Below are 12,859 nucleotides of genomic sequence, written 5' to 3' on the forward strand. Positions count from 1 at the left end.
CTCTCTAGAAAAGGTCACCTATTTTCCCAAGCCCAACTTCTTAAATAGAATGATTCATGTTTGTTTAAATAAATTCAACAGAAAGCTTTCAACAGTATTTAAGAACACAACAGGACGTGTCTCTTCTGTTTCTCGCTATGCAATTATTATCTTTTATTTAGTTCTTCCAACTGTGTAGATTAATTTCATTCCTATAATTTGATTTTCATTCCCACTGTAATTCTGAATTATATTTTACATATGAAATAAAAACGCTTCTGAGTTTCTGTTCATGAAAACCTCAAAACTTTGAATGTTTTTCTACTTGCAAAAAACCACATTTTAAAGCATCATAATTGTTCAGGTGATGGCGATTCCATTTCACAAACTACTATTCCTGATCACAAAAATTAACTAACTCCAGGTATTAACTCATGTCCTCTACAGCTGTCTCACAACCTTTGCTCCAAATGGTTTTGTGTCTGTAGAGGTGGAATGTTAGATGCAAAGTGGCAGGTTAGCTATAAATAACTGAGGATAAAACAAAATACAGAAAATTATTATGACTGTATTCCAAATCCCTGAGATTGCTCCAGAATGGTCAATGTGCCAGAAGATTGACTCATTTCCCTTTTGTCCTATAAATAATTACCAAAAAAAAAAGTATTTCAGGTTTTAACTTTCAAATATTTTAGGTTAAACTTCTGCACAGTAAGAATCACAAATGATTTTTCATTCAATTTGTGAAAAGCACTTGAAATTTCTCTGTTTGCTGTTTGTTTTTTTTTAATGACTCTTTGACTTTTGTGTGTTGGTGTGGTCACCAGCAGCTCCAGCTCCCTTTCTCTTTCTCACATTAATTCTGAAAATTTTCTGAAACTTCCATACATATTTGTAAACTGGAAAATCCATTATTTTTACAATTTCTCATAAAGAAATCAAGTACCATTGCAACAGAACCAGTGACTATTTTAAAGTCCCCCAAAAACAGTTACTCAATTTAATGCACGGAAAATTTGTTTTAGTGTCCTAAGAACTCTTCGGATTTCTCCCCTTATTTTGAAGCCAGCTCCAGAGAAAAGAGCCAGAAGACATGATCAAATGAACACTTTTGTCCTGCTAGAGGGATTCAAAGTCCCCATCCCAAACTGGAAGCTGTCACTTCTCAGCTGTTTGTCTCTATATCTCACCACAGAGGGAAATACCAAATCCCTCAGAGGCCACAATAAAAACTCTTCACCACTAGTAAACCAACCAACTTGAACATTTCCTCACTATGACACAACAGTAAACTGACATTTCCATACCAATAAAGGAAATTTAACATGTTTACACTGAGATAAACACCAACAAAAGGCTGTATTAAGACTGGAAAGGGTGTTCAAAGCATAGAAACAGAGAGAGAATCATAGAATTAAAGACCATCTCATTCCAGCCCCCTGTCATGGGCAGGGACACCTTCCACTATCCCAGGTTGCTCAGAGCCCCATCCAACCTGGCCTTCGACACTTCCAGGGATGGGGCAGCCACAGCTTCTCTGGGCAACCTGTGCCAGACAAAACATCCCTTGGCAGCATTGACAGGGGGTATCATACAAGCCCCACTGAATTGAATGGGAGGTTTGCTATGGGTTTGGTTGCACATTTTTAAGCATTTTCTCTGTGACCCTAAGCCTGGACTAGCAGTCAATATGTTCCCACATACTGAATACAAGAGTAAATTATGTTAGTCGTGTACTCTTTTTACAAATGGTTTCTGTTTCTTACCTGTGCTGTTTCTGTTTCTGTGCTACCAAAAGGAAAAAAAAAAAAAGCAACAAACAGGCTTTGGGAGCAAAATTACTTCTACACTCACATGTATTTTAGGCATCAGACATACAACCCATGAGAAATCAAGATGGAAGTCTCAAAGCCAAGAGCATTCACTGCATGCAGGAGAACAGCAGAACTGAGAGCAGCGTGACACACGATAAAATATCAATTCCCAAAGGCAGCAGACGCTGTGGGGAATGTGTGTCTGCTTGTCTGTCCCTGACTTCTTGTCCCTTCTTCTCCTTCTGCCTCCTAACCTCTTACACTTGTGGTGGCCCTGACAGGCATGATGACCACAATTAATTTCTCACATGCTCACACCCTCCCTTCCCAAATTTCAGCATCTAGACCATTGTCTGAATAACTGAACAAAAAGGCCTGGCCTGCAGGAGCACTGAGCCCTTCCAGCTCAGTCAGTAGGGCTTGACCCAAATCATCAGGCATGTCCAGGGAAAAAATGCACATAAATAAAAAGAGAAAACAAAATAGCAGTTGATCTATATGGGTTACTTTAAAAAACGTGTTTCTAAATCAAGAGGCGTTTCAGTCGTTCCAAAGGCTGCCAGCACAGAATAGCACCTTGTCCCCTGCTTCCAGTGCTGATACACTCCTGTCTTATTGATACTATCCAGCATAAAAATTAAATCATGTTTGGAATAATCATTAAAGCAAAACCAACAGAAGATATCCTACAAAGCTGGGGAGGGGAAAGGAGAAGGGATGGCTTTACTCCATGATCCTCTCAGCTAAGACTCTGAAAATCTGATGCTCAACTTCTGACAGTCAGAAAGGGCTTTGTAAGAACCTTTTTTTGGTTGAATTCAACAAGACTATTTAATAAGGGCTAATTAGCTGAATAATTTTTTTCCTAATTTTTTTTTTGCAATTACCTGATGGACTTTTAAGCCAGAATTGTATTCTGAATAATTCAGAATGCAGAAACCTCTACGTGAACCAAAGACTGAAAGCTGGTTAAATGGACATAAAGAAGCTTAATGATAAAAGACAATCTGCTATTGAGTAGAGTTGGAGGTGTTTACTGGGAGTCTAGAGGGAATTACACCAGATTCTGCCTTATTGAACAGTTTCATTAATGATTTGGATGGAGGAGGAAAAATGTGTAAAAAGGCATGCTAATCTGAATCACAGATATTAGATTGGGAGCAGTTATGAACATCATGGAAAGATTTGAAAGAGCACAAGGTGCCCAAGAAATGTTTGAAATATATCCAAGAAGTAAAAATGAAGCTTCATCCTAGAATAAGCCAATCTGGAACACACAGACACGTGTCTGTTTGGTGGACACCTCAGGGAAAGCAGAAACTTCCTAAGAGCAACGTTTGCAATTATTCTCTTTAATTTTGTCTGAAAGGAGGAATGAAATGTAAAGCCCCCATGAGGGTCTGGGAGTTGTGACAGACAGGGGATTCCAGTCAGACAGAGGTTCCTGCTGGGAACTTGCAAATTAGTGCCTTAAGTGGCCTCAGTGGTTTCTCTAACATTTCTGCAACATCTTGACCAAAAAAAAGAAAAAGTACTGCAAGAGACCTCAATCATCCACAAGTCCTGAAAGCTGCCTGGGAAAGAAACAAAAAAGAAATGGTTCCTCAGAACTTGAAGTGATACAGAAGAAGCCAACACTATCTGAATGGTGGATATTCCAGGTTGGATCTATTTAACCAAGGACTTGTCTAATAAGGAGCAACCTTCCATAATGATAATCATGGAAACATAGAATGGTTTGTGTTGGAAGGGACCTTAGACATCATCTAGTTCCAACCAGGGGCACCTTTCACTTGACCAGGTCTCTCAGAGCTCTGTGATCCTGAAGCTGATCTTGATATCTTAATTTAGGGTCTTGAAATTGAGTTGGGATTTTTTACTGAAAACAGAAGAATATTTTAATCTTGAAACAACTTAGCTATTGCAAACTGATCCCACAGATCAGTGCTTTAGATAGTCAGTTTTTAACACGCTGATATTCTGGCATTAACATGTGTTGATTAACAGAACGGCTGAACTTTTCATGAGCATCGCAAATCTCAGTCCAACACCCCACCACCACTGAAAGGAGCAGGCTACAAGGCCCCAAAACCTCTCTTCTGCTTTCCTGTCTCTGCAGAAAATCACAAATCCTGCATTTTGCTTACCACCAAGGGCTTTTGATGATCCCGGGCCTCACCAGGAGCACATTCAACTCACAAACCTTGTAAGAAATGAACCGCAAAAAACAAGCAGGCAAAAGAACCTGGAGGACAGTGAATTAAATTAGCTCAGGCAAGAGATTAGTAGGCACCCCAAGCCAGCTTCAAAAAGCAGTTGGCACCACCAGCTCAGACATACTAGCAGGAAAACAAGTGAAGAAGATCTCTGTCAGTGAATGGGAGCCCTCTGATCAGAGCAGCTGCTGGCAAACCCACGGCCTTGGGTGGGTGATGGGGAGCACGATTCTGCAAATTCTGTATAGACCACATCACCTGGGGCACAGATCTGCAAAAGGAAAGGTGCTATGGTGGGGCCTGTGCTTCCTAAACTACAGGGAAGTTTAGAAGAAAAAAACAATTTATACCTTCTTAATCGTGACAGCAAAGCTGAATGCTGCTAATCAAATATTTTAATAATAATTGAAAATTGCAGTAAAACTATAGAAGACTTTTTTTTCTTAGTGGTGGGGAACACACATTTCTTTCCCTGATGATGCTTTTAATACAGTTGAGCCACACTTCCTCTAAATTTTGAGTCTGAAGCAGAGAGTGGGCATGGGAAACATCAGCCTAAATGAGAGACTTTTACTGGCATTATAAGCAAGCAAAGCCATGTTTTTATAAAGTGTTAAGCAGTATTTACTGTAGGGATTGCTCAATGTGCTCCCTATGACTCTCCTAAACACCCACGAATGCTGAACAGAGGCACGTTTCTGTGATTCTCAGTTCTCTTGCACAGATCACTTTTTGAGCTGAATGAAGGCTTATTCAGTCAGCTCTTCTTGCAGTTATTCTTCCTTTCTTTTTTTAGTTGTTTCTTATGAGAAGTTGAAAACAATTTCATGATGTTTTAATATCCCCAGAGCTTCTTCTTGATAAGTTACTTGAGCCAAAATTTGCCTGATGTTATTGAATGTCCCCATTGCATAAGCATGGGGAAGCTTTGGGGTATAGGCTGCTTTTTTCTGTTCTTTCTATGCCCTTAAATACTCTGTACTAAAAGGTCTCTCTCTCTTCTGGAGTTTCCCTGTGGTTAAGTGATGAAGAAAAGGGAACACTTTCTGCAGCGATGGCAACAGAGTCAACAGTTGCTCTCTGCACATACAGCTTTTTTGACCAAATTAGCCTGATTTGGATCAGCAAAGACAGAATAAAGATTTACACTGGATTGTGCTTCGACCACAGGGAGGCCAGTGCAAATGAGAAGAAACGTCACCAGTCTAATAGCAATGACATTTTTGATGGGTAGATCCCGAGCGAGCATAGGCTAGAAAAGATTTCCAAAGCTGCCTAAAGAACTGCAACATCCTGACTGAGCCATCTACACTTCTCAAGCAGCCTCTGCATTTCCAGAGGCTGGAGCACAGACACAAAGACACGAATGGCCGTACTTTTCCTGCCTCCTACACGGCCAGGAGGATTCACACACATTACAAGGTGCGGGACGGGACCGCGGTGACTTATTTTCATTACTTCATTTGGGAGGAACTACTTCTACTCTATCCCATTTTGGTTCATTACAGCACATCCCTCATCACGGTCTCTGAGCATTTTCCAATGAGACATAAACAAATCACTAACGAGGATGTCATGTGGCTGCCTCTCCCCTTTCATTTCCCAAAGGCCATGTTTGCTCTGTTTATCCTGCAGTTCCGAGTGCCTTTCTATGCACATTACATGGAAGGCTTCACAAAACTTATCTATGTGTATGCAACAACTTATCCCACAACGAGCCTATAGAAGTCTCATCAGCCATCTGGTATTTTTATTTCTCCAGGCTGAGAAAGCAATCATAGCTAATCCTCCTGCGAACTATGGAAGTCAAGTTTTATTTCTCACTTTTCTGGACCAATAACTCTTTACAGTCCAAAGTAGGCCAAAGACCCTAAAAATCTCTGTATTCCTTGACTCTTATAGGACCCTAATGCTAGGTGTCTGCCAGAACAAATGTGGTTCCAATCCAGAAGAACAAAATTCTCAGTATATCTGGTGAAAGATAGATATGCTGCAGGAGAATCATTTCTTGCTGAACCCTGCAACTGATACATGTGTGTGCACTGAGTTTCCACAGACCCAGTGGGAAATCTGTGTGATGTTTTAGCACGTGAAAATTGAAGTGGACATGTTTTTCAGTTGTCTGGAACAGAAGATGACATTTCACAAGGAACTCTTCAGCTAAGGTGCCACCTTAGGCAATCCTTGCTCCCTGGCACCATCCCCAGTCCTTGTGCCAGCCCAAGTCCTTGTGGAACCAGCACAGCAACTTGGATGAGGGAGCTGAACCACAAAGAATATAACTGCTGTTTTCCTGGTTTTCAACCAGGTGGGTTACACTGGCTCAGCACAAACATCTGCAAGGGCAGCTACTGAAGTCAGTGTAAGCAGTTCTGCTGCTAAATGTCTAATCAGCTAATCAGCACTGAAAGGTTAATGATCAAAGTCTTTACTTCTTAATTATGTCTTGCTGGTTTGGAAGGTAATGGATGCAAATCCTGAGAATTACTTCAAGGCTTCTTTCCAAAATGCATTACAATAAACTATAATTTGTGTAACCTACTAATACATTTTAATAGAGAAAATTGAACCTCAACAAGCAACATACACATAATAAAGGTATGAATGAACAAAAATAAAACCAAACAACTTAAGAGTCCTACTCCAGAACACTACCACAATGGCACTGACATAAATTGGAGCTTGGGGTCAGGCTATATTTAGCATTTCTGGGGGGTGGGGGGTTTCCTCCTCTTGCTTAAACATCAACATGCAAAAAATCACTCACCTAGTCTGGTAGGACCTTGTTCCCTTTGTTGAATTGACTGCACCATGTCTACAAGCCTTTCAGTCTCTTGAGGCACGTTCCACGAGATTTCTAGATTATTTTCCCTGGCATATTGCAGAACTGACACATGAACTGAAGTATCATCTGAAGCAGAAAGAAGAAAATAAACACTTTAAGCAGTGCATATGAATGCCTTAAAATAAATCTAAAGGATACCTTGTGCTTGTGATTTACGTTAAGCACAACTAGACAGTGATTTTTCCATCGGAGTGTGAAAGCTGCATTTTCAATCAAAAGATCAAAACTGAACAATACCCCCATTAAAAAAATATGCAACTGCTGGAAACAGTTGATTTTCTGTCAGGAGTCAGCATGCTGTGTTTTACCCCAAATCAATTTGACCACGATTGGAGAATTTCACTTTATTGACCTCCAATATTATTCCTTTTCCATTTTAAAATTGTCTAAACACCACTTTGTTTATGTGCACATTGTTTTGCACAAGCAGTAGTTTGATGCCCCATTTGTCAGCTGGGCCAAGCTCCCTGGATGACACCATTCCATGCAAAATTCCTTCTGTCAGACATCACTGGAGTGATGTGCATGGGACACAGTGCATCCAGGGAGCTTGAGCAGTGCAAGTAAATGGAGAGAAATTCCAAGTTCTGCTTTCCTCCGACGTCCTGGTTCTGATTATACATTATGTAAGAAGTAGGAATAAAACTGTTAACCGAGAGTTGATATAGATAGTTATAAAATATCAGATTTGCAGAACTGAACCAGGCAACACATTGCTTATAATGATTGGCTGAAGATATTTATGTATAGACCACAATTAGTCTCTACCAATTCTTTGCAAAATGTTTATGAATGAAGTTAATTATTGTTATTTCATCTATCCAAATGCTGCAGCCCTATATTGATCTGAATATTGGTTACTATCTATACTTTATAGTTTTTTCCAGGGAGGAGTATTTCATAGCTAGTTTATTGTTGTCCTTTTGTTAATGATATAACATTTGCTATTACAGGTTTCAAAGATAAGGAAGACACCTGGACTAAAAGAAAATGTCTCTTTATTGTATAGTTTGTGTTTATTTCACTTATCTTTCTTCTTTATATCATGCATCCATGCAATTTTCAGAATCAGAGTGTCTTCTGTGTAGGATCTCTAAACAATCCAAGTTATTCTACACATACAGAAATGCTATAGTTTTCCTTTGTGAGCTCTCTAATTGGAAGCACAGGTATAACACAAACATGTCAAAACCCAGTGAGAAACACCACCAGTAACAGCAGTTGCCGCCTGGAAATGGTTTAATGTTGAATTGAAAAAGTGCAATTCTAATTAAAAAAAATAACCCAAGTTTGTTAAATGCTACTGGGAAAACACAGGATCCTGTGTAGCCCTTGCCATGTGGATGGACTTGGTACAATGGCACACAAAGAGCAAAACCTTGCAGTCAGACCAAACCTGAAGCAAAACCCCTCTGAATTATCCATTCTTACTTGGACCAGAACTGAACTTGAGCTATTATTTTCAAGTATGTTGAACTCAATTCAGAACTGAACCAAAAACATGTATTTTCGCTTTTCTGTCACAATAACATTCAGGTAAATCTCCATCCTGTGACAGAGATCCCTTGTCCTGTTTGGCACACACAGTATTTACATGGAAGTGCTGAACATCACACGTCCAAGCTACTCCTCATCACACAACTCACAGAACTGGATGTCAAACCTGTATCCACCTGAACCACAACAGCTTGATTTGGGAGGAAACTGAACTGCATCTGAACAAAAATTTTGTCTAGCCTGATTTCCCCTATATAAACCTCAATTGGAATGAGTTATTTAAAAATAAAAATTGAAAAGCCTATGCTGAGGAGCTGCTTTGTCATGTACAAGCAAAAGAACACCAAACATCTTTGTGTGTTTTAGTTAAAAGACAAGTACGTACTGATCACAACACTTTCAATAAATGCCCGCAGAAAGCTTTTCATTTCCTCGAACTCTGCTGCTCCAATATTGGAACTTCCATCCAGAAGAAACATGACATCCATAGGTTTGCTGCACAGCTCTGAGGGTGGGGTGGAGGAAGAGGGAAAAAGGTTATTTTATACGTAATAAGTAGAAGTAGCATCTGCTAATCTATGGGTAGGAGTAGAAAGGGCAGATATATTTGTATTTTGGGAAAACAAAGCAGGGTAATGACCAATTAAAACAGTAAGTGATGCCCCTTTAATGAAAGCCCTGAGATTCATATTCAGTGGGATACATGGGCATTTCAATTCCTGCTTTTGTACTAATTTTATTTTACTCTCAGGGGACTAAAACAAAAAGCAACAGCAAACAACAACAACAAAAAAAAACCCAATACAAATCAACAACAAACAAAACAAAAACAAATTAACAAAACCCAAAAAATAACTTCATCACCCCCAAACAAACAAAACAAAAAGCAATAAAAAAAGAAAAACCCAATGAAGACTTCAGGAAACAGGAAGTAAATTTTGGTATTATACTAGAGAAGAATAAGTGGTTTTCTCCTCCAGCCTATTTGAAAACTGCTGTACTTTACTGACTAAAGAACACAAGAATTTCTGAGCCTACAGCAGGCTCACTGCAGGTCTGTGCAGAGTTCTGCTGAACTGGGGCAGCATCCTCAGCCTCCAATGAAAATAGATAGTCCTTCCCTGGCATTTGGACAACAAGATACCAAACCAGACACAGGGGCCCTTCAAATTTCATCGATTTGAGGGGTAAAGGGAAGAGATAGGACAGAGGAAAGAGGAAATTACACAGAAAATACATCCAATTTTACCTATAATTTCGGTCCAACGTCTGTGAGAGCAGCATGACTGCAGCACTAATTCAGGTGCTTCTTCAATGAGTCTGTTATAACTATTCAGGATAATTGGGTTATTAGGCTGGCTGATTCTTCTGAGCTCTTGGATATTTGCACCAGGGGTTATGCCTATGGGAATAACATTTATGCTCCCGGGGGGTCGTGTGATAACATCCGTGGAAGGACTGGATGACACCATATATACCAAGCGAGGAACATCTTGCCTGCCCCCATTCACTGTTGTAAATGTGTGTTTGGAAATATAATTGAGGGCATTCCCAGTGTTGGTAGCCTTCCCTCCTTGGAAGGGTATGCCCCTCACCTTCTCAATAATATTTTCCTTTGACTGCATTTCCCTAAAGGAATACTCCAGAGTGACAGTCTCTGCATACTGCATGATTGTAACATGAATATCGTCCCATCCCACATTCATTCCTGTGACCACCTTCTCAATGAACTCCTTCACTTTATTGAAATTTTCCTCCCCCACATTGTCAGAGCCTTCCACAAGAAAAGCAATATCCAGCTTTTGGGGAGGGGGCTTTGCTGAAGAGGGTGGTGGGGCTGTGGATCCCCAAGGGGGAAGTAGGACACCAGACATCGTCGGAGAGGACGTAGCCAGTAACAGAGAACTTTCTTCAGGCCCAAGTTCACACAGACCATCAATGAGATCATCTCCCCTGTCCATTAGTTCTAAAACATTGCTCACTCGGTAGGATCTGTTAAGTGGTGACTGCCTTTCAATGAACTTGACTTGCTCCACGTTGATGTGGGGCCCGATCCCCACAGGTATTACTGCGATATCTCTGTTCTTCATCAGTTGGAGGATGCCGCGGACTTTTCCTGAAGACTTGCTTGCTATAAATAGCACTGCAATTCTGGCAGCATTGGTCCTTTCTGCTTTTCCAAACACGTGAAACACAGTGTATTTAAGGACTTCAGAGGCAGACGCTTCTTTATCACCAGTGTATTTTATGCCTTGGACAATTTTTCTCATCTGGGAATTTGTTTTGATGTCTTTAAGGCCAAGATAGATTGTGGGACCACCCCTATACACTAGAACTGACACTCGGATTTTCTTTTGGGAGATGTGGAGTTTCTTCATCACACCAATTACGAAAGACTTCAGCTGTTCAAAGTCCTCCTCTGACAGTTTATTGGAGCCATCAATTAGGAAGGCCAAGTCCATCATCTTGCTGCACGAGTATTCACTGGCTGGTCGCTCAATATCCTCCTCTGGAATAGGTGTGGTCAGTGTTAGGGTGCTCTCCACGGGCTCACAGGCTACACAGGTTAAGTTCTTCCCTTCACACAGACTACAAAAATTGGAAGCAACTGTAAATAATAATGCTTATAATAACACATCATCCACATGTAATAAAAGAACGTTCATACAAAACCAATTACATATCTCAAAAGCACAACAAAAATAAAGTATGACGTGAATGATATTTTTCCCCCTCCAGCCCATTTCCCCACAACTCCCCTCAAGGTGTTGTACAGCTAAATCCTACATGTTTATGCACGTTTGTCCTTACACCAGCCTTTGGCAGAATGTCTAAAATCCATGTCTGAAAACTGTCTAGGAACCCACCAAGCATCAGTACAGATGCCTACAAGCTATTGGTGGACTGAACTGGTTAATCTGGTTTGCTTCACAAGGAAGCAAACCACGAGGCAAACTGGAGGCAGCCAACACAAAGTAAAATCCTAGAGTAGGAAAGATGTTTTAGCTCTGATACGACTCTGCAGATTTTGTACAGGGGCCTGGTTTACCCAGCTTTTAACCTTGGTGAAATTAAGTCTTTTTTCTTCCTCTGAAGTGCTCCGAATTCCTGGGTTTTTTTCCTGGCTTCATTTTGTTCTGAATACAATGTTTAGCACATGTTTGACCCCCATTGTTTTTTATGTCTCTTATCTTCCCGTTATTTACCATGATTTCTTTCAGTCCCTTTTCTCATATTAAATGGTTTATTTCCAATATTTCTACTCACCTCCATTTTTCCCTTTCTATATCAGCTCCTATTTTCGTTTTCCCCCATCTCTGCCTTTTCCACTATTCACCCCTCTGTACCACTGTGAGCTTTTTCACCTGTCACCCTCCACCTTTAAGGAACTTGTTTATAATTCATCCACCTTTAGCAAGTCTTTAAAACTTCTGCCCTTCTGATTCCTGCTTGCATGATTCTCTTTATCTCCTAGAATCATAGAGTCATTTGGGCTGGAAGGGACCTTTAGAAGCAATATAGTCCAACCCTCCTGCAATGAGCAGGGACATCTTCAACAGATCATGCTCCTCAGAACCCCATCCAGCCTGACCTGAAATCTTTCCCAGGATGGGGTATCTACCACCTCTCTGGGCAACCTATGCCAGTGTTTTACAACTCTCATTGTAAAAAAGTTCTTCCTTATATCCAGTCTAAACTGGCCCTCCCTCAGTTTAAAACCATTACCCGTTGCCCTGTCAGAGCAGGCTCTGCTAAAAAGTTTGTCCCCATCTTTCTCATAGGCCTCCTTTAAGTACTGAAAGGTCACATTAAGGTCTCCCTGGATAATTCTCCTCTCCAGGCTGAACAATCCCAACTCTCTCTGCCTTTCCTCACAGGAGAGGTGTTCCAGCCCTCTGATCAACTTCACTTATCAGAGCAAAGAACATGACTGTACTCACATAGAGGGTGGAACAGAGTCAGTCTGTATGTTCTCCTTGTCTTACTGGACAGTCCAAGAAACAGAACAGGAAAAGGTTGTGAAAGAGCAAGGACCAAAAAATGCTTGTTTTCACTGCCAGAGAAAACCCGGGATGTACAAACTAAATGAGTCAATAATGGAAGAAGGTGCCATTTCCCAGGAAAATGCCTCACTTTACACATGGCACCTTCATTTAAGTTCTCTTAGTTTAAGTGTTCTGTTCTCTTCAAGCTTATTGTAGTATCTTCCTAATTGCAAAATGCACAGCTACTTCTGGCATTAACATACAGCAGCAGCAGATTTATTATTTTAATCCCAATATGAACAAGGCTCTTCTAGTTTCCAATTTCCTTTGGATATTTGCTATGAAATTCATTTTTGTGCAATATTTTCTATTGTTTGTACAGATGGTGTAGGCATCTAAATTAGGTGACAGTTATGCAAAAGGATGTTTCCCTAGTGAGGTAAGTTTTCCTAATGTTCTGAAATCTTTTGTGAGCAGTGGCCAGTGTATCAACAATTAAGATAAATTATTATTAAGGATTAC

At 40.4% G+C, this 12,859-nt stretch overlaps 1 protein-coding gene across 1 annotated transcript in view; it reads right to left on the bottom strand.

Moving 5' to 3' along the window:
- VWF (von Willebrand factor) overlaps positions 1-12,859 on the bottom strand; it is a 133,665-nt gene that overhangs the window by 52,591 nt on the left and 68,215 nt on the right. The window contains exons 28-30 of the mRNA XM_027701142.1: positions 9,601-10,940; positions 8,737-8,856; positions 6,777-6,920 (exon numbers count right to left, since the gene is read on the bottom strand). Of these exons, the coding sequence (XP_027556943.1) occupies positions 6,777-6,920; positions 8,737-8,856; positions 9,601-10,940 (1,604 nt within the window). The remainder of the gene's footprint in view (positions 1-6,776; positions 6,921-8,736; positions 8,857-9,600; positions 10,941-12,859) is intronic.

This window comes from Neopelma chrysocephalum, unplaced genomic scaffold, assembly GCF_003984885.1.
Source record: "Neopelma chrysocephalum unplaced genomic scaffold, ASM398488v2 Primary Assembly neopelma1_149, whole genome shotgun sequence".
In the NCBI taxonomy this organism is placed as follows: domain Eukaryota; kingdom Metazoa; phylum Chordata; class Aves; order Passeriformes; family Pipridae; genus Neopelma; species Neopelma chrysocephalum.